This window comes from Vespa velutina, chromosome 12 (genome assembly GCF_912470025.1).
Source record: "Vespa velutina chromosome 12, iVesVel2.1, whole genome shotgun sequence".
NCBI lineage: Eukaryota > Metazoa > Arthropoda > Insecta > Hymenoptera > Vespidae > Vespa > Vespa velutina.
In genome coordinates this window covers 1459040-1484552 of record NC_062199.1, presented here as the reverse complement: position 1 = coordinate 1484552, position 25513 = coordinate 1459040, and the positions used below count along the sequence as shown (strand labels likewise).

Sequence of the window (25513 nt, the reverse complement as noted above, 5' to 3'; positions counted from 1 at the left end):
AAATTAAATAATATGGGAAGACACGGACAGACAGACAGACAGAGACATAAAAGCATACGTTTTGTGAGTAATGTGCATATAATTAATATTTAGATATATATATATATATATCACATACATATGTATGTATGTATGTATGTATGTATGTATGTATATATGTATGTATACACACAAACACCACACACATTTTTTACGCAAACTGGGTCACATCAATTGGATAGAAAAAGATAAATAAAAAAAAAAGTAACAAAAAAAAAAGATTAATAACGAAAGGAAAGAAGAAAAAAAAAGAAAATGGAGGGGGGAGAGAGAGAGAGAGAGAGAAACGACAAATTTAGAATATATGTCGGCCTTTCAGTACTACCTGTGCGTATGATATTGAGTATGTACGAAATGCGTTATATATTTTTTACAATGTGAAGGAAGAAGAGTAGGAGGAGTAGGTGGAGAAGGAGGGGGGTAGGAGAAGGAGAAGAAAAAGAAGAAAAAAGAAGAAGAAAAAGAAGAAAAAAGAAGAGGAAAAAAAATGGAGAAGAATCTGTACATATATCAAAATAGCGTCAGAATTATATATGTATATATATATATATATATATATATATATATATACACATATATATATATATATTAATTAATTAATTAAATATAAGGAAAATATATATGTATATGTATATATATATGTATATATATATATGTATGTATGTATGTATGTATGTATATATGTATGATGTATGTATGTATATATATATGCATACATATATATATATATATATATATATATATATATATATATATATAATTGAGAAGGGTACCGATTATCTCTTTGACATTTGAAAAGATGATGACAGGTGGATATTATAGCATACCAGTAAAAAAATGTGCATCTCGTATTTATAGAGAAACAGTGGCAAGGGGGTGAAAGGGCCAGACAGGGAGGGCGGGGGGTAGGAGCTAAAAAAGCTGAAAATTTTTCTTTTTCGACGGTGACGAAGATAGATGACGTCACACGCGCGTCGATCGGAAATGTTTTATCTTTGATACCGGAAGAAAAGGGAAAAAAAGAAAAAAAAAGAAATAAAAGAAAGAATAACGAAAACAGAAAAAAAAAAGATCACATGGGTGGACGAGAAAAAAGATGGCGATATATGATGATGGATATGGTAATGCGAACATATTTAAAAAAAAAATAAATAAATGAATAAATAAATAAAAAAAAAAAATAAACGTTTCTCCATAGAAAGAAAAAGATAATGAGAGAGAAAATAGCTTGACTCGCTGGTAAAAAAAAAAAAAGAAAGAAAGAAGAAGAGATAACAAAATTGTGTAAAAACAACTTATAAGGTTAGGCTTTTTCATATAGTTAAGTATACTTATGTCATTCTATCCCTTTCTGTATATCGTTTTCCTTTCTTTCTATTATTTCCTCCATTCCAAACCTCCACCCCCACTTCTACTTCTCTATATTTCTTTTCGTCTTTTCTCAATTTTCTTTTAATTTTTGTTTATTATTATTATTATTATTATTATTATTATTATTATTATTATTATTATTTTTTTTTTTATTATTTTTATTTTATTCTTTTTTTTTTTTTGTTCTTTTTATAAATAATCATTCTGTACTTTTTTTGTCGGGATAATTATTTTTATTCGCAAGCAACGTTTGTGGTGAGATCATACGTGCACACAACGCACAACAGCAATTAATTACCAGCATAACTATCTAGTCATTATAAAAATTGTGCAAGCAATATGTTCGTCATTAAATATCACGACATGGAACGATTATAATACGTGTATGTAAGTATGTATGTATATATTATGTACACGTTTATTAAAATCGGATTGAAATACAAATAAACACATTGTACATGTTTCCATGAGAAAACGAGAGAGTATATATATATATATATATATATGTATATATATATATAATCGCCTTCGGCAAGTGCTACCCATTTGATCAATTTTTTTATATCTCTGTGTAACTAGTGCACATTTTTTTCCTTTGTACGCAATTTTTTCACATGTTTTTATTACTAACCATTGTAATGGCATTTGGCAGTATCGCACAAATATAATATGGAATGAAAACAAATTATATTGAAATTTTAATCTTGATTTCTTATTTTTTTTTTTTCTTTTTTCTTTTTTTTTTTTTTTTTTTGGCGAAACCATCAATGTTAAAAAAAAATAGATACAAAGAAAACTAATTTCTTATATGTTTCACACATAGGCATACGCACACACAGAGACACACACACACAAATAACGATAATAATAATCGCGAAATAATTACCAATATCGTCGAATAATAATCTTTATATAAATATTTTTTATTCCGCACAGAAGAACATATATAAAATTATTTATATATGATATATTCAAATGATAGAAAAGATAAAAAGATAAAAACGAAAAAGAGAAAGATGAAATTACGTGGAAGCTAAGAAATCATTCATTATTTCGATACACTCGTACGCTTTCGACGCTGGTACTTTAATGCATGCCGAAATAAATAAATGAATGAGACGATATTTCGACATTTTCGTCGAGGATCGATTTTGAGAACTCACTTGATCATATGACTCATTAAATTCCACGCACTGATTCGTGAAACCTTCGATCGTATCCAAGAATTCTTTCGTTTGAATTTTCATTATTTCAGACGTATTTTGTTCGTCGTTTATATTGCTATTGGTATTGTTTATACGTGCGAAAAAATTCGTAAATAATGACGAATAGGAAGGTGAACAACATAATTTTATAGTTTCAACGAGCGAACGCATATTTTCAATAATGTGTTGATAAAATTCCGTGATACTGTTGTCATAATATTCCTCATCGATCAGACAATTTTGTAAAAGTTTAATACAATTGTTCAATATGAAGGTAAAGGAATGTTTGGGTAATAACGAAGGATATTCCAAGCTTAAACAACAGGCTTCCATGGTGAGACGTAAGAAATTGTTGTAAGGAGTGATGTTATTGAAAGTTTTCGATCTGTTAGAATATAAGAATAAATTTTCTTCAATATATTTCTTAGCCAATATAGAATATTCGAAACTAGTTGAACGTAGAATAATATGACGTAAGAAATCTTCATGAAGAAGTGAGAAATTCGAAAAGAATGTTCTTAATTCATTTGATATCGTTGGATCATCCTTGATCATATTTAAAATAAAGAAACAACGTCTCTCATAATCACAAATGTTATCAGATAGATAAAAGTCATTTCGCAATGGTGGCCAAAGTAATATAAAATATACTTTTTCTATTGGCTCTAAGATATATTCTAAATCCTCTATGATCGCCCTTTTTATCGATAAATCGAAATCATTTGTATGATATAACAAAACGTGATAGATCATAGAATTTATTTCTTTGATCACGTCGTTAATCAAATAATACGATACGTCCGTTCGTCTCCTCGTCGATGACATCATTTGTGCAAGAGGAACAAGTAAGTTTCGTGCGTTTATTTTTATTATTGATCCATCAATAATATCTTGGCATTGCCATTGATCGCATACATCGTTTAACATTTTCGTTGAGCAATTAAGAATGCAATGTGTGTTGCGTAATATCCTTACATTTTCTTTTAAGTAACATAATAGAATATTGTTTATTATGCCTTCTATCGTCAATATCTTGTTATCGACCATGATAAATAATAGATCTTTGAATTTTTTCACATTCCATTCTACGTTCTCCAAACATATTGTTTTTAATGTACTACTCAAAAAAGTTTCATTCGAGTCTTCTCTTATGTTCATTATTGGCGATAATAGTAACATATCCTGAGCTGATATCATAACGTTTTCATATTCGGGATAACCTATGGCTATTCTTAATATAATCCTTAAGACCTTTTTTGGACTCTTTAAAAGAAACATTAGAATTATTTTCAATGTTTTTAACGACTTCATATTCGTATGTCTTATGATAAAATCCTTGAAGATTTCTTCCGTGTATAAAGATTCTAAACAATTTTTACCATCGTGTTTAGTTATATATTCTACTATGATCGAATAAATGGATTGCAAATTTTGATGGATCAATACTTCCGTAACAAATATATAAACGCGTTGTTGATAATCTTCGTTATCCGCTTGATTAAGTACGAACGTTAGATACTCCAGTAAATTTAAACAATCATATTTGTCTAATAATAATTTTTTCCATATTTCTTTCATGCTATTCAATATAGTTTCATCCCATTCTTTGTATCGACTGATCAATTCTTTAACACATTCCTTTTTACCTTGTACCGTGCCATAACGTAATTCTTCCAAAGTTAAAACTGAATTAATCTCTTCAGATATCGGCTTGGAGGATAATTGTAGCAAGCATTCTATCAAATGTTCATTCTCTGCTAATTCTTTATTGGCTTTAAAAAATTCAACCAAATAATAACATTCGTTTCCAATTGCTTTTTGTAATGTTATCGTTGGATTTTCTGTGTCATCTAATTCTGCCCATCCTAAATATATGTTGCAATCTATCTCTTTGATTTTCTTTAAAAGTAAACTCATTAAATCTTGACGTATTGTAGTTATAGCCTGGGTAATAACTAAATCATCGCATTTCACTATAGGTTCTCTTCCAAATGTAATTTTATATATATTCCCAATGTCCTCGGATATTTTAAAATTATTTCCGATATTTTCTTGACAATCTTTGACTATTTTAATAATTCGTTTTAATAATAATCCATAACGTTTGTATTTCTTTAAGACTGAAACTTTTTCCATACGAATAATCCTTTCATCGTTCAATAATAACAGTAATTCTTGAAAATATGCAGTCATAATATTAATATTTTGTATGATATTAGACGATTGACTACCATTGTTTGCAATCAAAATAAATTTCTTATAAACATTTATTATTAATTGAAATATAATATTTATTGCTCGATCAAATTCAAGTTCTTCAATACTTCTTCTGGTAATTTCAATTATTTCAATACACAAATCTAATGGTAAATGAAGAATAGATTCGACCAAAATATCTTCGTATTCCAATTTCCATAGTATTTGTATAAACAAATACGGTGACAAAGTTGGACACATGTCTACCAAATGTCCATGTGCCATATCCTCTCCTAAACGCTTTTGTACTGTAAAATTTGTATTTAACATTAAATATTTGAATGCACTTACACATTTTGGATTTAGGATTAATTTGATGTCTTCAGATACAAGATCAAATGAAAGAATAATTTCTGATATAGATTTGCACAAATCATCAATTTTAATCGTATTCTCTATGGTTGTACGAGCTGTAAGAAATGTTAATTCCCTGTTCCCTTGGTTCTCTTTCATAAGATACATTTGAATTTTTTTCTGTAGATCATCCATATTATTTGGCTTGTTAAGATAATGATTATAATGTGAACTAAACATGAAAAAATTAAATTAAATATATATATATATATATATCTACAATTGTTATTATATAGACATATCTCTTTAAATTCATATAGATTATATTCTCTTATAATATTGTAAAAATTTGTTTATACTTACGTCAATTTGTTTATCAGTAAAGTAGATTATATTGATAATGCCAATCGTTAGGTTATGTAACACCAATCTATCGAATTTAATTCATATTGTCATTTACGCGTAGAAGATTCGACTCGACGAAACGATTTTACGTTTATCCTGAAAACATGGTTCGCGCATGGTACATGGACGACAGTGATGCTGACCAAAGATTGGAACACCGAAAGGAATCATCGGATCTTTTGTCAATGGCGGATTTGTATGCTATTAGTGGTGTAGAATATTTTAAGGTTAAGTAATATATAATATATTTTACAGATAAATACTTTGCAATATTAATTCTTTGTTTTTATTTCATCATATATCATATCATATATTATAAATAATTAAGTATTTTTGCTATATTTATATTTATATATATATATATATATATACATATACACTGTAGGTGGATCATGAGCATTATTTAAATGATCCAACATTGACAGAATTGAAAAGAAAACGTGGATATACTTATGAAGATAAAATAACATGCTCGAAAGAATGTCTCGATAATTACGAAGAAAAGGTACAATCGAATTAACATATCTCTTCTATTCTTTCATGTATAATCTTTTTGTTTAATCATTGAAATATCAGTTAAAGAATTTCTTTACTGAACATCTCCATAACGAAGAAGAAATACGTTTGGTTCTGGATGGATCTGGTTATTTTGACGTAAGAGATAAAGATGATCAATGGATTCGTATTGAAGTCAAACCAGGAGATATGATCATTATTCCCAGTGGTATATATCATAGATTTACTTTGGATACTAAAGTGAGTAATTTAGTTTTACTTTAAGGAAAAATAGAATTATAATTATCATTTTTCTTTGTTCTTTTTTTTTTTTTATCTGAAACGTATCAATTTGCTTCTTGTTTAGGATTATATACAAGCTGTAAGATATTTCATAGGAAAACCTGTATGGACACCTTATAACAGACCAGCTGATAATATGAATTGTCGTCAACAGTATCTTGAACAATTAAAAGGCGGTTTCAAACCCAAATAAAAGTTTCATAACACTATGATATGCAAGTTAATCGTGCATTCCGAACAAAAAAAAGATGCAAATTTTTTAAATATTTTGATTAAAAGCCTAACATAAAAATTTTAATTTGTAAACAATGTTTGTTTATATATAAATTCAATTTTATATCAATGGGTCTTCCTATAATGTACATATAATAAATATTCATATATATATATGTATATGTGTATGCACACCTTTAACATTTAATATTAAAATTAATAATTCCTAATTATATAATTCATGTTATCTTTTGTTTTATTGTAGATTATATATACATACATACAAGATATATACACAAAATACTGATAGCACTTTTTCAAAAAATTTCAATCATTCGAAAGATAAATATTTTAAGTTTCAAATATAAATAAATTAATTTTTTTACAATTTCAAGGTATATCATTTTTTCACAAGAAAAAATAATATTTTATCATTAATTTGTACTCAAGATGAACTTGTCAGCAATATAATGAACTAATACAAAACGTGAAGAAATTTTGTTCTAATGATTAATATTTCATATTCATCCAAAAAATATTTGTATGTTAATTCTCATGATTAATATATTTTTGTCAAAGAATAAAATGATAAAGTAGACAATAACAAAAAAATATAGATAAGTCATATACTGTCAATTTAATATTTAAGTGATTTGTTGATATTCTTCAATTATTAAAAAATATGTAGAAAAATTATTTATAACATTATATATATATATATATCGCTAGAATCGAAAATCACGTTTTCTATCTTGCTAAAGTTCATTTTGTTTCAAGTACTATAATGTCATTATATCAAAAGTCAGCATTAACTGTAAAATGTGATTCAACCTTTTCTTGCATAACTCCAAACTTTTGATATTCTCCAACCTTCTTCTCAAAGAAATTTGTTTTACCTTCTAACGAAATTTGTTCCATAAAATCAAATGGATTTTTAGACATATAAATCTAAAAGAATTTAATTGGTTATTTCTTTTTTTTTTTTTGCGAACAAAGAGACAAGAAAAATAAAGAAATACTTTATTATATTATTGTATACCTTTTGACAGCCAAGTTCAACAAGTAATCTGTCTGCAACAAATTCTATATATTCACACATAAGTGTACAATTCATGCCAATCATTTCAACCGGTAGTGCCTTTGTTAAAAATTCCTTTTCAATTTCTACTGCATCCTTTATAATGGAGGTTACTCTTTCGCAGGAAGGCTTTTGTACAATATGTTTAAACATTAAGCATGCAAAGTCACAATGTAATCCCTGTTGAAAAATATAACGTTAGGAAATATATTTTCACAATTGCATTACATAATAAATTAGAATATTTTTTAATACAAACCTCATCTCTAGATATTAGTTCATTACTAAAGGTTAGGCCTGGCATTAAGCCTCTCTTTTTTAACCAGAAAATGGCTGCGAAACTACCACTAAAAAATATTCCCTCAACTGCAGCAAATGCAACTACACGTTCTGGAAATGTTGCGCTCTCATGATTGATCCAATTCAATGCCCAGTTTGCTTTTTTAGCAACACAAGGAAGAGTTTCGATAGCATTAAATAAGAAATCTCTGTGGAAAAAAAAAAAATTAAACTTTAATTCACGTATGGAACGATAATATATTATTGCTAATATTTGATTTATTTTTACCTTTCTTTAGGATCCATAATATATGTATCGATTAATAACGAATACATTTCTGAATGGACATTTTCCATAGCTACTTGAAATCCATAGAAACAACGTGCCTCTGTAACTTGTACTTCCTGACTAAAACGTTCTACGAGATTTTCATTTACAATTCCATCAGAAGCAGCAAAGAAAGCCAAAACATGAGTAATGAAATGCCTTTCATTGGTATTTAAAGTTTTCCAATCAGTAATGTCCTATAGAATAACAATTTAAATAAGTTTGATTTATTGATTGAACAAATAAAAAAGATACAAATAAAATAAATGAGGGATTAAAATTATAAATACCCTAGTAAGATCAACTTCTTCAACAGTCCAGAACGATGCCTCTGCTTTTTTATACATTTGCCAAATATCAGGCCATTGTATGGGAAATATAACGAATCTACGTGGGTTTTCTTTCAATAATGGTTCTAATTCAGAATTAAATTCATTATCTTTCAGCTGAATTTTTTGTACGGCCTTCGTTTGATTAATCTAAAAGAAGAATAATTGTATTGTATATGTAAATTGAACATATACAAAAAAAAAAAAAACAGAAAAATATGTATGTATGTATGTATATATAAAAAATAAAAATAAATTAATAAAAATAATCTCCTTACTCCAACTCCATTTTTTAAACTATTCTCCTGGAAAACTGGCGAATTAACACATAACTTCTTGGGTGATATCTAAAATCATGTTAATAACATATGAAATCTTGAGAAAGTTCAATGATATTATTATGAAAATTTTGATTTATGATGAATTGATATACAAATAATCATAGATAACTTAATAAAAAAAATATTAAACTTACATTTTTATTATCATACCTTTATTAATGACATCATGAAAAATTATAATGTTTAATTAAACATAACTTTATATTATAATAATGTGCAAAATATGATAGATGACATCATTAATGAAATTTTGGAATAATTACAAAATTGACAGTAATGGATTATTACACATTTTACATTTAAACATTGTACTGTTAAAAATCTTTCATAATTTTCAATGTACTGATCAAAATCCTTAAATATAACAAATTAAACATATTTCATATACATATATAAATAAATTTTATATATTTTCAATAAGAACACAGTACCTAATCATATTAAAACATAACCTATAATATAATACATACGATGTTATAAAATTGATCGAATGAATTAACTTCGATGCTATCAATTTTTAACTTACATTTTATAATACATTTTGAATTCTTGATTTTAACATGACAATAAAATCGTTTATATAATAATGTAGAGATTAGTTAAGTGTAAAGTGTGTAATGTATTTAGTAATCACAGAACTTGATCATTCTCATATTAATTTTTTTTATAGTTATCTAGTCACCGATATTTTTCAATAGCATATATCAATACTAAAATGTATATATGTATTGATTGTATGTGATCAATAAATATTTGAAGATAATATTATAATATAATATATATATATATACATATATATATATATATATATATATAATTATATATACATATATAATTATATATACATATATAATTATATAAAAGCAATATAGGCAGGAAAATGATAAATTTATAATAGAAAAATGTTGGAAAATAAAATTTCCAGAATAAATGCAAAATTGAATTGAATTGAATTGAATTTTGTAAGGATAAAAATTTTTCTTTTTTTTGTTTCTATTAATAAAATTGGTCTACAAATGTTAACGAGGAACGATTAAATGAATAAATCAAATAATTGGAATAAAATTCAATGTTTCAATGTGAAATATCTCAATGTTAAAATGATCAAAATACGATATTATTTTATAAATACATATGTTGTCAATATTATTATAATGTTTATAAATTTACCTTTTCTTTTAAAGTAATATCTTCTACGCGTTTACGAATATTTTCCTTGGTTGATAATTGAAGTGGCATTTTTTCTATGTAGTTTTGTCTGAAAATTTTTTCAATGATATTCGTAGAAGACTGAATAATCCAGCCGGATACCTTCGTATATAATCTTAGCTTCAATGTTAAAAAATAACGCTGTCTGAAGTCATGATTGGTCAGAAGTTTATTATTTTGCTGCTCAGATTGCAGCTACCAATCAGAATATCACAATTTCCCGCTAAATCATAGCTGCATATTAAATAAGCGTATTATTGTTGATTTTTTCACGTTAATACATCAAAAATATTAAAAAGAATTTTTTGCAGTATTTGGTTCGTACGAATTACGAAAAATTGTCTGTAAATCCTTTGGAAAATAGTGATCGCTTTCCCGCTTAATTTTCGAGTTTGCGCAGAAGTTTGTAATGAAGTTAGATACATTTTCTCATTTATGAAATATCGGTGAATTTATTATTTTACGGGAATTTACTGAACTCTTATCACTTTAAATGTTATTTTTTACCGACTACTATGAACACTTCATTGACTGTCGATATAAAAGTACAAGTATCGATCTGTTTCAAATAATATTAAAACAATGAAATATACTATTATATGTAATTTTTTTATTATTTTCTAACGAATACTCAAAGTTCAGTGAGTATTATTCTTGTTTTTGTATTTTTAAATTTGGGGTCGATAATAAGTGATGGAAAATATTTTGCTTAATTGTTATTACTATTACTATTACTACTACTGTTATTAATCTTATTATTACTATTATTTTTATTAATATCTTCCTAATTACTTTCACAGATACAGGATTCTGTTAGATATAAGCGGGTATTCGTTGTATAATATTCTTATAACTAAGACTAGATTTTATTTATTAAAATCGATCGAAGCATTATGCTCGTACTAATTATTGCTGTAAAATATTATAAAAGTAAGGTTAAATGAATACAGTTTTAAATGTCAAATGTAACCAATCAGAGAGCGTATTTGAGGACGACACTAGCGAATCTATCGACGACAAGGTTTAAACAGAATCCTTTTTTTCCGCAAAAATTTTCGATTACTCTTCTATATAACATAATTTTCTTCGGTAACGTTTCCGCAAATTTGAGAGCGTTGGTTCATTTGTTTATACGTTTTGTGTACGGTGTCAGTTGGATAATTGTTTATCGCGAATAAATAAAATCTATAATTATTTATTGTCATTTGAAAATTTTATCTTACATGACACACATATTTAGCCATAATGTTTTTCATAAATTAACCAATTGATGATTATATTAGAATATTATGCAGTAAATATTAAAAGGAAGTTATCAAATTTTTGGACATAGTCATTGTTATACTTTTCAGAAAGTGTCTTATAAAAAGTTTTGAACTATTGTTATTAATACAATGGCTTTGCATAGTGTACCACCAAAGAGAAAAGAGATTTATAAATATGAAGCTCCATGGTCTTTGTACAGTATGAACTGGTCCGTAAGACCGGACAAACGTTTTCGTTTGGCCCTTGGCAGTTTCGTAGAGGAATATAATAATAAGGTACAAATTGTTTCATTGGACGAAGAAACTTCTGAATTTATAGCCAAAAGTACATTCGATCATCCTTATCCAACGACAAAGATTATGTGGATACCGGATAGTAAAGGTACAATTTCATTTGTATAATATATTATTTGTATTTTTAATTTGTTATATACAAGCGATTCCTTTTCTTTTTTTTTTTGCAGGACTATTTCCCGATCTTTTAGCAACCTCGGGAGATTATTTGAGAGTATGGAGAGCGGTAGAACCAGAAACTCGTTTGGAATGTGTTTTAAATAATAATAAAAATTCAGACTTTTGTGCGCCATTGACTTCGTTCGATTGGAACGAAGTTGATCCAAATTTAATTGGGACATCGAGCATAGACACCACCTGTACTATTTGGGGATTAGAAACGGGACAAGTTTTAGGCAGAGTAAACGTTGTTACTGGACACGTAAAAACACAATTAATAGCTCACGATAAAGAAGTATACGATATAGCATTTAGTCGTGCCGGTGGTGGAAGAGATATGTTTGCTTCGGTTGGTGCCGATGGATCCGTTAGAATGTTTGACTTAAGACATTTGGAACATTCAACTATTATTTATGAAGATCCACAACATACGCCATTACTCAGACTCGCATGGAATAAACAAGATCCTAATTATCTTGCTACTATTGCTATGGACGCATGCGAAGTTATCATTTTAGATGTTCGTGTTCCATGCACGCCGGTCGCAAGATTAAATAATCACAGGTGTTTAATATATATATACATATATATATATATATATTTTTTACTAAATGTAAAAAATATTATTACTAAATGTATATACGAATTATACATTGCGTATATTGTTTGATTTTCAATTTATAGAGCAAGCGTTAATGGTATTGCTTGGGCACCGCACTCTTCTTGTCATATTTGTACTGCGGCGGATGATCATCAAGCATTAATTTGGGATATACAACAAATGCCTAGGGCCATAGAAGATCCGATTCTTGCTTATACAGCAGCGGAAGGAGAAGTAAATCAAATCCAATGGGGTGCTACGCAACCCGATTGGATTGCTATTTGTTATAACAAAGCGGCAGAAATTCTTAGAGTATAAAAGTATGACTTTTCGAGACTTTTTTGTTTTTTTTTTGTTTCTATTTGTTCAATTTTGAAATTATCATTTAATTTTGAAATTTTCATTTTATCGAACTGGATGGATAAATCTTCCATTTATTTAAGATTTTTAATAACATATATGTATATCTGTGTATGGACATACGCTACATGTAAAAAAAGAAAAAGAAGAAGAAAAAAAAAAAAGAAAAATAAACGTATGTGCATACATTATATATACGTAACTATATAATACGAACATTGTATACATAGTATATTGTACATATGTAGTGTAAGAATTTTCTTTTCTTCTTTTTTTTCTTTTTTCTTTTTTTTTCTTTTTTTTTTTTTTTTTGTAACAATATGTTATAACTCTCTAAAGAATCTTCAAATCTCTGACTGTACATTATTAATAATGTGTCCAGTCAAAATATCAATTGAATATTTCTTACTTGTGCAATTAAGGTTTATTTAGTTGTACAATGCTGTATCTTGTTATTTATTGTATATATGTCTATATAGTTCAATGTATTTATCGACATTAATTGAGGAAAAAAATATTTATCTATAGCAATTTTTTTTCATCCTTCCAAGGAGAAAAATTCTTGTATATCGTTATATAAAAATATGATTGCCATTACTTCGCAATATGTTTATAATATAGTATAACATTAATTAAGTTAATTAGCGTATTTTAAACATTTAAGAATTCATAGACGAACCATAGCAATTCGATTACTTTTAAATATCGTATCGATATCTGTTATGAGAACTTTAACTATCGACAATATTTTTAATGTATCATTGACTATCATCATTATATTATCTTCATGAGACATTTGCATCAATGTTTTAATTGTTTGTGATTATTTAAAAGTATTTTATAATAAAAGCGTAGTATTAATTTTAGATATAAGATTTTGATACTCTAGGAGGTAAACTAATATATATATATATATATACATATATATATATATATATATATGTATATGGCTGTCACTAAAGAATTTTTTATATATGCAATAATTCAAATTTCAATATAAAATTTCAGTAATCAGTTGAATAGTGTGTTCCTCTCATTAATAACATCAATTGTTAAAATTAAAAACATTAATCGAAGTCATTCATTATTAATTTCCCGTAGACAAAATATTTTATTGACTAATTTTTCAAATAGACGCATTAATTTTATTAATAAATTTGTTATATAATAATGTCATTGAATTTCTAAGTAAATAGTCAAATTTTATATTTTAAAAAAGTGAAGTGACCACGTATAAGCGATAATATTAAAATGATGATAATAATGATTATTGTATCATTTAATTATAATTATAATCTTGGAATAATGATTGTATTATGATACAATTGATTTATGTACAAAAATGCCTTAATTTATATAACTATCATTTTAGATCATATATACAGCATTGTATTTCACAGATTATATGAACGAATAATACAACATGATTATGTAATATTATTGTTTTTTTTTTTTTCTTTTCTTTGACCGATAAATATATCACAAATAATAATGATATAATAATAATAATAATAATAATAATAATAATAATAATAATAATAATAATAATAACAATAACAACAACAACAACAATAATAATCATTCGATAAATTTATTCTACATTTTGTACATCTACTTCAATAAATAGTATGAACTCTGATACAGAGCAAGCCTTTCACAGTCTAAAAATTGAGCAAATGACTGTGCATTAGTATTTTCAAAGTAACTATCTGAGGATTGTTTACATAAATACATTCTTTGTATTCTTCCGAAAGCATATAATCCTTGTAATATATTCACAATATATTAATATATTGATTTATATGTGAATTATACAAGACAATGTCAAGTGAATGAATTGCCTAACTAATACAACTTTCTTATTTGAATGTCAAGATAAGAATTAAAGATTTGCATTTAGAACACACATTTTTGTTATCTTAATTAATTTTAAATGTATTATTTACGGTGTATTTTAATAAATCTTTTTTTTTCTTTCTTTCTTCTTTTTTTTTTGTTTTGTTTTGTTTTGTTTTTTTTTTTTTTTTTTTTTTTTTTATACACATAAATACATACATCCATGTCACTCGTTCAAACAAATGAATAATTTAGTAAATATTAAATAAAAAATTTGTAAACAGATCATTTTTTTATAAACTAAGCCTAAAAAATTTTGTTACATATTAGAATTAATTAATATTAATCTATCATTTCGTACATCGTTAATTATATCCAGAGTTGTGTATTCAAAATAGATTTGCATTAATATTTTGTTAAAATTTGATAAAATAAGAGTAAGCGAAGTTGCATGAAGTTTCTTATTAGAATATCTTTGAATTCACTGAATTCATATTCTACGCAACGTTAGAATAAGTTCAGTTTCTTTTCTTTCTTTCTTTTTTTTTTTTTTTTCTTCTTTCAAATATATTCTTTACTATCTTGAGTATATATTATCGCCGATGAAGTATAAATGATACGTTAACAGGAGAAGACTAATTTTATTAAATACATATACTTTTTTTTTTTTTTTACTAAATACGATTGTATCCTCAGATATAGAGTACAATGAGTTCCTCGAGGCTTCCTTCTGTTCACAAGCATTTTCATTATCGACAGAAAAGATCAAATTTGTTTTTGTTTGAAAAAGAAAATCTATCCAAATTCAAGTTAAGATTTCATCATATCTCTTTCATTTAAACAATCCTAATTAATAATAATAATAATAATAATAATAATAATAATAATAATAATAATAATAAAAAAATCTATGGAAGAAATTACCTTCTTCTTTTTTTTTAGCACCCAACAATAATTAATTAATTAATTAATTACTTGAATAATTAATTAATAATTCAAACTTGTATATAGTTGCTTATCAAAAATATTCTTCCGGCTGATGAACATTAAGCACTATTTCATGGAATACAATTTTTTTTTCTTTCTTTTTTTTTTTTTTTTTATCGACTATGCAAAGAATAGGAAAAGAAAAAGAAGAAGAAGAGTAAAGCCTTTTCTTATAAAACGCATAATTTGCTTGCAATATAATGAAGATGTAGAACCGTGCAAGCCATAGTAAGCATATTGCCCATCGCAATGGAAACGTGAACACGTCGAAATGCATTATGTATTTTGAGATAATGTGGGCAGTGCTTCAAAGGACCAGGATTATGTCGGCCAATTTCATTACCTACGCCTGCGGCTCGTTCTAAAGCATTTTTCTGAATGATCAATTGCAAAAGTGGTGGTGTAAGATACAGACGTATTAATAGTTCCAAGAAGAAAGCTCCTGACATTCCAATGACCTAAAATTTATTGTCATATTATAAACATACATATATATATATATATATATATATATATATATATATATATATATATATATATATATTTGTATGTGTATTTATATATAATTTATTTTAAATAATATTTCTTAATTATAATATTATTCATATATTATTGTAAATATAAAATAATATTATATAATTTAAAATATATTATAATTATAATATAATTTTATACAAACCTGAATAGTTAATTCAGTATCCCATGTATATATCGGATGATGTTTTACGAATATGAGTAATGTGATTAAACTTAAGCATGCATTGATGGTGAAGTAACGAGGGAAGAGTACACGTTGTACCTCACCAAAGGTATGTCGTGGAAGGGCAAAATATAAGGAAAGACCTATAAATAAATAAATAATATATTGGATTGATATATCAATCAATAAAAAATATTAAACTTAAGAAATATAAATTTTTATATTACCTGAAACAAAAGTCATCCAAACTTGTGCACCAAAATGCATGACAAAAGAAGCGAGATAAATGAAAGATGTAATTCTTGAAGAGTTAGTTATATAGATCTTGTCTCTTGATGGTACTAAGATTGATGTCACGAAGAGAACGGCTGCTATCATGATAATGTGTGCTGGTTGAGCCGTATAAAAGAGAATTCTAATAACAGAAATAAATCATTTTTGTTATTATCAATTATTATTTTCATTATAAAAATATCAATATTTCATAATTATTATACATATATATATATATATATATATATATATATATATATATATATATTTAAATATCAAATTGTAATATAATCAATTGTAAAATAATCAATTTGTAATTTAACTTAAATATAAATTTAAGTTAAATATCAAATATAGAAAAATATCAAATATAGAATGATAGAAATATTATTATTTCTATCATTCTATATTTGATATTTTCATTTTATTTTATTTTATTTTATTTTAATTTAATTTAATGAATCAATTAATTTATTTATTTACGATGCGTTAAGTAAGAGTTTATTTAATAATAACATAGTTCGAGTACTATTAATTTTAACTTTAGCATACTACAGCAGAACGTGGAGAATATATACATCGAATGTATACATTGAAAGGATAACAAACCACAGCTTGTGCAGATTGTAAAGGCGAGAATATTTAGCATGGCCTGAATAAGTATGTCAACCAAACATCTATCCTTATTAGACGGAGAGACGACTATTTTTAAATATGAAAAAATAAATGGAAACCGCAAAAACAGATGTATTATTTATATGCATAAATCGTTAATGCATAATTTTTATCCATTAAAAAAAGAAAACATTTTTCTTTTCATTTTCAAATTCATTTAAATACAAATTTTGCCGCCGCAATCGATATAAAAGAATCGATACAGATCTCGAAGTTTCTTCTTTTTTTTTTCAAATCGATACTCTCTTCTCTTGAAAACTTTTCGTACAGATGTTATATATTATATATGATATTTATTTTCAAATATTAATTTTTAGACGAAACGAATTTGATTAAAGAATCAATACTAATCTCTCAATATTTTCATTTTATCAAATCGTTCACAAACTTTTTACCTAACATGATTAATTTATGATAAAACAGTTAATCTGTTTTATCATCTCGAATGTCTTACCATATATCTATCGCAATAACCACATCTTCCCGCGGTTGTTATCATATATTAGAAATCGGTATATCGAAAGAAACGACTACGAATAAACGAATCGATATCTCTACGATTTTACCTGTCGGGAAATAATAATAATCATTCGAATTATTCGTCTTCAGAGGTAAAATATTCTTCTCTTCTTTTTTTTTTCTTCCTTCATTTTAAACAATCCTTTTGACACTATTGTTTCTTATTTATTTATTTTTTTTTTTTTTTTTAAATAATTATGAATTCATAACCATAATACTTTTAATTTTTTTTTACTTTATCACTTTAAAACGAAAAATATATGTATTTTAAAAGAAACGTTCGAAATAACTTCTGTAACAGCAGCTTGAAAAAATGTTTTATATATATATATATATATATATATATATATATATATATATACACATACACAAACTTAATTTTATTTTTGCTTACAAAGCACGTGTAAGAAAGTGATGAAATTATTTTTTTTTCAGCTTGTTACTCTCTTCTAAACGATATTTAACTACGTTTCTGCGAACTTTGCTCAAGTAACAGCCATCGTAATACGTAGGTATCTTTTGCTATATATATATGTGTGTGTGTGTGTGTGCATCATTCAAATAAAAGTGTGTATAAACGTAACGGATCTTATTAGCGGATTTTGCTTGCTTGGAACTAGGCCAATTCATGTCTCTCCAATGATGCGTAAAAATGTTCTATGATTGCGTAATTTATTATCTATCTAACCATTATTATATTCCAACACACATGTATATGTATTTTATGTATTTTTTTTCTTTAAATTATTAATATATAAATTTTTAAATGGTTGGAAAATTTATTTAGAAATTTGTTAACCTCAAAAAAAAAAAAAAAAAAAAAAAAAAAAAAATAGAAAAAAAAAAAGAAAGAACGTGATACAAAAATAAAAGGAAGAAAAGAAAAAGAAATATCTATAAACAATATCCATTGTGTAATCATCGTAAATTTAAAAATTGTTTATTTGATCTTATTGAAAAATTCTTTTTGCCATTAAAATTTCGAATCGATTAACCTCGAATTTCATTTCCTGCTTAAATGTCCGATAATTGGGCAAGACTGTCGTGTGACGTAACGATAAGGGAAATAGACTCTACATACATGTGTGTGTGTGTGTAACGATAAGGGAAATAGACGCAATATATATATATATATATTATCTAACAGATTTATTTTTCGAATATATACATACATATATATATGTATATATCTCTATATAAAGCAGATTATTCGGCAAGTGCCTTGAACTATGATTAAGATGTGTGTATGTCCATATATATATATATATATATATATATATTTTATATATATCTATATGTATATAAATTTTTTAATATCTGTAAGCTCTGAGAAATATATACGTCAATAATGATTGTATCTTTTTTCTCTTTTGTATGCTTATTTTTTAGTGTAAATAAATAACTCGTAATTATTTATTAAAAGTAGACACAATAAAGTAATAAAAATCTCTCTCTCTCTCTCTCTCTCTCTATATATATATATATATATATATATATATATATATATATATGTATGATTTTTTTTATTTAGTTTACTTTAGTGTTATTTGATCAATAATCTAGATTAACCTCATTTAAGGTTAAATACTACTCTGATCAAATATCATTTGTATTTAGTAAATATTACATAATATATATTATAAATAAACGATAAATATATGTATATATGTACAATTCCCTTCCTCTCTCCATACATACATATATATCGGTAAGATTTGAACAAATGATTTACAATGACGTTAAAATATTTCACCTGTTGATTAGATTCTTTTTTTACTTATCATATCATAAATGCGCTGACAATATGCAATTTTTTTCCTGATGTGTTAGGAGAGGAGAAGAGATGGAGATGGAGATAGAGAAATATAAAAATCGTCACGAAAGAAATAATAACATTAAAGAAAAATGTCATGAATCATAGTTTACTTTAATGAAATATTTCTCATATCATACATACATACATACATAAATACATATATATATATATACAGACGAGATACGTGACTTCGATGAAAAATCTGGGTTTCTACAATCGGAATGATTTTAATTCTTTTTCTCCGATAAAAGGAGGAAGAAAAAATATGAAATCTCTTAAAAAGTCGAATCATTATTTGACGAGTTTCAATTTGTTGATCTCGTTTCTCGTTCAACAATACGAATTTGATAAGACACCATTGTGTATATATGTGTATAACCTATAAAGTGTAAGAGAAAAGTGAATGTGAAAAAAGAGAGAGAAAGAGAGAGACAGAAAAGAGATACAATCCATACACCTATCCTATGTAAATAACCTATAAAGTGTGTAAGAAAACAAAGAGAGAGAAAGAGAGAACGTGCATCTACATACATGTGTATGTGTGTGTGTGAGAGAAAAAGAGAGAGAAAGAGAGAGAGAGAGAGAAAGAGAGTGGACCTTGGCTCGAAATTTAAAAATCATTCATCAGATATTCTACGTATTTTACTGAGCTACGTAGGTAGGTCGTAATCATATAATAGAGAATCGCCAATTCCCTTACATCCGTTATTTACGGAACGTGAACGAAGGACAGGAAAGAAAAAAGATAATAACTTTTACATACCAGACAAGCTTAAGGATTTAATTCTGAAAAATTGCAAAGAAAAACTCAATTGAAGAATGTCGATATAATAATCATTTGATATTAATTGAAAATATAATTAGAAAGTATTAATTATGTAGAGAATGTGCATTTGTGATTCAGTGATTCTCAATTTTTTTCCTTCCTTTCTTCCTTCCTTCCTTCATTTCTATTGGTCGTTACGCATATATATATATATATATATATTTTAATATCTAAATTTTTATCAAAATATTTATATAAATCTTTCTGGATATATGCAATTTCTTTTTATTTATTTTCTTTTTTCTTTATTTAAAGATTAATAGAAAATATTAAATTAAGGTGAAAATGCGCTTCGGATTTGGTGATTCTCAACCCTTTCGAATCAAACATTCTTATTGGTCATTATACATATAACTTTTAATATACAAATTTTTATCGAAAAAATGATTATAAATCTTCCTGAATATATCGTTTCATTTTCTTCAAATATTAATACAAATATTATATAGAAAATATATTTGGTGCCTCTCAATCTTTCCGAATCAAATTACAAATCGAGACCTTTTTGTTTATTGGTTAGTACGCATATTACATAAACTTTAATATTCAATTTTTAATCGAAAAAATTGATATATAAATCTTCCCGAATACAGATAACTTTCCTTTTATTTAAATATTAACACAATGATTAAAAACGAATAAGTAAATAAACAATTCGTTTAGATCAGTGCTTCTCAATCTTGTCGGAAATGAAACGAAATCGAATCTTCTCATTGGTCAGATTACACAGCAGCAGAGACATGCACAAGTTACCTTGCATATTTTCTTTCGCTTTAATATTCAAATTTTAATACGAAAAAAAAGTTCTCCAGACATAATCGTCGATTAATGCACTTTTTTTTCCTTCTCTCTAAATTTTCTCCTTTTTTTTTTTTGCACTAGATCACCAAGATAAAGTTTCTCACGTTATAGCATCGTATCGATTTGAAAAAAAAAAAAAAAAAAAGAAAGAAAAAAAAATAAATGCGGGCTAATGAGAATCGAATATCATTCCCATATACATATATATATATATATACTTATATATATATATACATATATATTCGAATATACATATATTATATATCGAGTTATCAAGAGCAACGGGGAAACGTGCAAGACGACACGCAACCCATCGTTTAGATTGCACACACCCATACATATATATACACTTGCAATCTTGATTTAAGCATCGATCAAACGTCTAGCATGTATATATATATATATATATATATATATATATATGCATACGCTTTGAATACGTGAGAGAGCTATGTCCATAGACACACATATACATGTACGTTCACGCCTGAACGCGTAGTGATACACTACGTACAGTGTGAAGAAGAAGAGACATGGAGGACACGAAGAGAGATTGCTTGGAATGAACTAAATGCTTTGCTACTATTTCTATTTCTCGTCTCATATTTATTTCCTCATTCATTAAATTCTAATCATTTCAATAAAAAATATTCAATCAAAAATTGTAAATAAAACAAAATCATTATGACAATAAATGAATGAATCAAATGAAAAAAAAAAAAAAAAAGAATAAAAAAATAAAAAAATAATATAGAATAAAATACGAATAATTGTGTTCTATCGAGAATTGTAAAGAAGAAGAAAAAAAAAAAAAAGGAAAAGGGAAAGAAAATAAACAAATAAATAAATAATGACTCATAAGAAAGAATGAGTGTAAAGTAAATACTATCGTTATGTATTTCATTCATAAGAGGATTATTAACCTCCGTTCATTCGTATTCCAAGTTATGTGAAATGTAAATATACATTCTTGTTTTTTTTTTCCCTTCTTATTTCTTTTTTCCTTTTTTCTTTCATTTATACAAAAGTTCAAGATACGCTTCGGGCCCAATTACTATTACACGGACGTACCGATAATATTAATCGAGGTAAGGCAATTAATTATATACATGAATAAATAAATTTATGTGAATGGTAAATTGTCGATCATCAATATTATGATTTATTTACCGACTGGTACTTTACTTTTTTGCGCGGGAAAATGTTATTATTCAAAATAGATCGAAGAAAAATTTTTTCACAAATAATAAAATGAGACTAAGGAAAATTTTTGTCAGCTGGTAATGTAATAGAAAATTTGTTAAGTTTTATAAATACATTTTACAAAATGGATGTGAATGACAATGATGAATGGCGAACGAAAAGGACGAATAGTCTTTTCTTTTCTTTTTTTTTCTTTTCTTTTTTTTCTTTTCTTTTTTTTCTTTTTTTCTTTTATTTTATTTATAGTTAATAATTCTCCTATGAATTTCTACGTCCACAAGAATGCAAGGTGACCTATCCATCAGGCGAGCATTAAACTTACTTTCTACTAATGATTTCGGCAACGTGAGTCTACTGCCATTTTGTTTTCTTAATTAAAATTAAAAGATTAAAAGTAACATGAGAATAACATCCTTCGTAAATAGTTAATTAATGATACTTTATAAATAAAAAAAAAAAAAAAAAGAAAAAAAAGAAAAAAAAAAGAAAAGAAACGATTTCTTTTAATATAACATTGATATCGATCATTATCGTCATCGCAATCATTGTTACTCGCTTACGAAATCACGATAATAATAATAATAATAATAATAATAATAATAATAATAATAATAATAATAATAATAATAATAATAATAATAATAACGCGAAGAACGTGCATATACAATAATACTTACTTAAAAATTTTACTTCTCTGTACAGTCTCGTAATATCTCGACAGGACATTAATAAATACGCTGTATTTGATGGTACTAGCAGTAAGGATATCGTCGGCTATATCAGATGAAAAAAATTTATCGACTCTACGACGTTCTTGAATAACTTGAAGTTCTCTAGCAATCATCTCATCGTGAATCTTCATATATTTTTCTTTGGCCTTTTTAAGTTTATTATTATTTTGCCGTTGAGTATTATTTTCTTCCTGTCGTATTTCCATCGGATTGAATGTTTCGTTACCGGCCAATGTACGGACGCACATCTTTTTATTTTTTTTTTTTTTTCTTCTTTTTCTTTATTTTTCTTCTTTCGTAAACGACAACGACAACGACGACGACGACAACGACGACGACGACGACGACAACAACAACAATAACGAGGACGACGAGGACGAGGAAATTATACGAGGACGTGAAAAATTTTTAACGTATAATTTTTGTATTTAATAACTTTTGATCGATGACAGACACTTCTCGAAAAATATTTCAAAGCACGCATATGTTTGTCTATCGTTCTTTCGTAGAAATACCGATTCTACCGAATAACCTCTCCTCTCGTCCAGGTTTACCGCTGCAGAGTGCGCTGCTCTGCCACTCGCGCTCCACTTTTTATCTCGCCCCACCACCTCGCACAACTCGCGGAACCAATCAGAATGCTCGAACGAATCGAGAGGGATGAGCCGCCGTTCGATGAACCGTCCGTCAACCGTCTTCCCAGTCTACTCTTTCCTTTTCACACGCGAGGGATGACTTAGGTAATTCCCTTGTTCTTTTTTTCTTTTCTTTTCTTTTCTTTTCTTTTCTTTTCTTTTCTTTTCTTTTCTTACATTTTTACTTACGAAATCTTGATTCACCTTGATCGTATCAAAACAAATCCAAGCGACAACGTTATCCCTTTCAAATGCAATATTTATTGGATTAATCGACAAATCGTTTATTTTTATCTTATTTTTTTTTTCTTTTTCTTTTTTTTTCTCTGTCTTTTTTCATTCCGAAAATGTTGTTATTTATACGTATGCACATGTGTTATTTTGGCGTTCGCGGTCATTCGCATATTATCTATATTCCACCACGAATTCAAACGATTTTTCGTGTATATTTATAACTATATATATATATATATATATATATATATATATATATATATATATATATATGTATGTTGTACATATATCCGGCGAACATATTTAGCACGAATAGAAGTTAACGTACCTTTTCGAGTGTCTCTTCTAATTTTATTCTATTTTATTAACCGAGACAACGTGAGACAACACATCGCAACTACTATTACGATTAACCTCATTATATATACGTTAGAGGTTATATATTTTCTTATTTTATAATTGACTCCTTTTAGAGTGCCAGTTTTGGCGGGAATTTTTAACCGACCGGTTTCTCTCCTTCGAAAGATACGATCCTGTCCTGCCAGCGGGGATTTATTAATGCATTCGAAAGAGAGTAAAAAAAAAAAAAGAAAAAATAAAGAAAAGGGAAGATATTCCATACACGTTTGTTTCACTCGCGAAGCACGTTCTACGGAATAGTAAAAAAAAAAAAAAAAAAAAGTACAAATGGAATATGTATGGATGTTCCCCTAAAAAAAATGATTGACGAATCCTCTTATAATTTTTGTAATTTTCTTTAACGATTAGGATTCCGACCACGTGAATCAATCAAATTGTTAAGAAAAAAAAATAATGTTTTTTTTTTTTTTTTTTTTTTTTGTTTAAATAAAGCATCCCTCTATAAGAGAAATATTTATAAACACATTTACATTTTCTTAAATTTCTTTACCGACAGGGTTCTACTACGTGAATCAATCTAATCGCTAAATAAAAGAAAAAAAAAAAGAAAGAAAAAAAAAATTATTACGATTTAATTTATATGTACATATAAAATGACAGATACGTACGTACAATGATTTATTGGAAATTTTAATAAATCTACGCGTTAGAAAAATATTCCTTTTTCTTTTCTTTTTTCTTTTTCCTTTTTTCTTCTCCACCAAAGAAAATCATTGTCTCAGACTTATTACGTTTAAATTAATAAGTAGAACAAAAAATTGTGTTGTCATTAAATTTCCGATAGAAAAAAAATTATATGAGAGAAATAACGCTTCATAAAGAAGGAAAAAAAAATAAAAAAAGACAGATACACAGAGAGAGAAAGAGAGAGAGAAAGAGATAAAAAAGAGACTTATGCGAAAATACGTAATCCTCTTCTTGGAACAGCATATGCACACAATTGTATGAATATATGTGAGTACTGCATCATCGGTCTCTATATCAGATGTCTTATGTATATACAGGACCTGTACTCACATATACGTACGTATAT

General features: G+C 26.5%; 5 protein-coding genes across 7 annotated transcripts; 2 read left to right on the top strand and 3 right to left on the bottom strand.

The window, feature by feature from the left end:
* The first annotated feature begins 733 nt into the window (after nucleotides 1-733).
* On the top strand, nucleotides 734-6728 carry LOC124953397 (1,2-dihydroxy-3-keto-5-methylthiopentene dioxygenase). Its single transcript, XM_047504710.1, has 5 exons — nucleotides 734-3460; nucleotides 5632-5797; nucleotides 5956-6075; nucleotides 6147-6326; nucleotides 6433-6728. The coding sequence occupies exons 2-5, from the start codon at nucleotides 5675-5677 to the stop codon at nucleotides 6559-6561; spliced, it is 552 nt and encodes a 183-aa protein (XP_047360666.1). The 5' UTR covers nucleotides 734-3460; nucleotides 5632-5674; the 3' UTR covers nucleotides 6562-6728.
* On the bottom strand, nucleotides 2310-5791 carry LOC124953391. Its single transcript, XM_047504694.1, has 2 exons — nucleotides 5529-5791; nucleotides 2310-5397 (listed from the first exon to the last, which is right to left on the bottom strand). Exon 2 carries the CDS (start codon nucleotides 5358-5360, stop codon nucleotides 2433-2435), a length of 2928 nt encoding a protein of 975 aa, XP_047360650.1. The 5' UTR covers nucleotides 5361-5397; nucleotides 5529-5791; the 3' UTR covers nucleotides 2310-2432.
* Nucleotides 6729-6922: 194 nt separating the features above from the next.
* LOC124953393 (ribonucleoside-diphosphate reductase subunit M2 B) lies at nucleotides 6923-10261 on the bottom strand. 3 transcript variants are annotated; one of them, XM_047504702.1, is made up of 8 exons: nucleotides 9463-9491; nucleotides 9071-9086; nucleotides 8874-8942; nucleotides 8557-8745; nucleotides 8228-8463; nucleotides 7919-8147; nucleotides 7621-7839; nucleotides 6925-7529 (listed from the first exon to the last, which is right to left on the bottom strand). In XM_047504702.1, the coding sequence occupies exons 1-8, from the start codon at nucleotides 9474-9476 to the stop codon at nucleotides 7377-7379; spliced, it is 1125 nt and encodes a 374-aa protein (XP_047360658.1). In that variant the 5' UTR covers nucleotides 9477-9491; the 3' UTR covers nucleotides 6925-7376. The 3 variants fall into 3 exon arrangements, with proteins under 3 accessions (XP_047360659.1, XP_047360658.1, XP_047360657.1); XM_047504701.1 differs by lacking the exons at nucleotides 9071-9086; nucleotides 9463-9491 and adding an exon at nucleotides 10107-10261 and having other exon boundaries at nucleotides 6926-7529; XM_047504703.1 differs by lacking the exons at nucleotides 8874-8942; nucleotides 9071-9086; nucleotides 9463-9491 and adding an exon at nucleotides 10107-10253 and having other exon boundaries at nucleotides 6923-7529.
* A 957-nt stretch (nucleotides 10262-11218) lies between these two features.
* On the top strand, nucleotides 11219-14813 carry LOC124953395 (DDB1- and CUL4-associated factor 7). The gene is made up of 3 exons (XM_047504705.1): nucleotides 11219-11792; nucleotides 11875-12427; nucleotides 12548-14813. The coding sequence occupies exons 1-3, from the start codon at nucleotides 11540-11542 to the stop codon at nucleotides 12780-12782; spliced, it is 1041 nt and encodes a 346-aa protein (XP_047360661.1). The 5' UTR covers nucleotides 11219-11539; the 3' UTR covers nucleotides 12783-14813.
* Nucleotides 14814-15158: 345 nt separating this feature from the next.
* On the bottom strand, nucleotides 15159-24188 carry LOC124953390 (transmembrane protein 205). The gene is made up of 4 exons (XM_047504693.1): nucleotides 23138-24188; nucleotides 16575-16762; nucleotides 16327-16490; nucleotides 15159-16105 (listed from the first exon to the last, which is right to left on the bottom strand). The coding sequence occupies exons 1-4, from the start codon at nucleotides 23437-23439 to the stop codon at nucleotides 15818-15820; spliced, it is 942 nt and encodes a 313-aa protein (XP_047360649.1). The 5' UTR covers nucleotides 23440-24188; the 3' UTR covers nucleotides 15159-15817.
* Between the last annotated feature and the right edge of the window lie 1325 nt (nucleotides 24189-25513).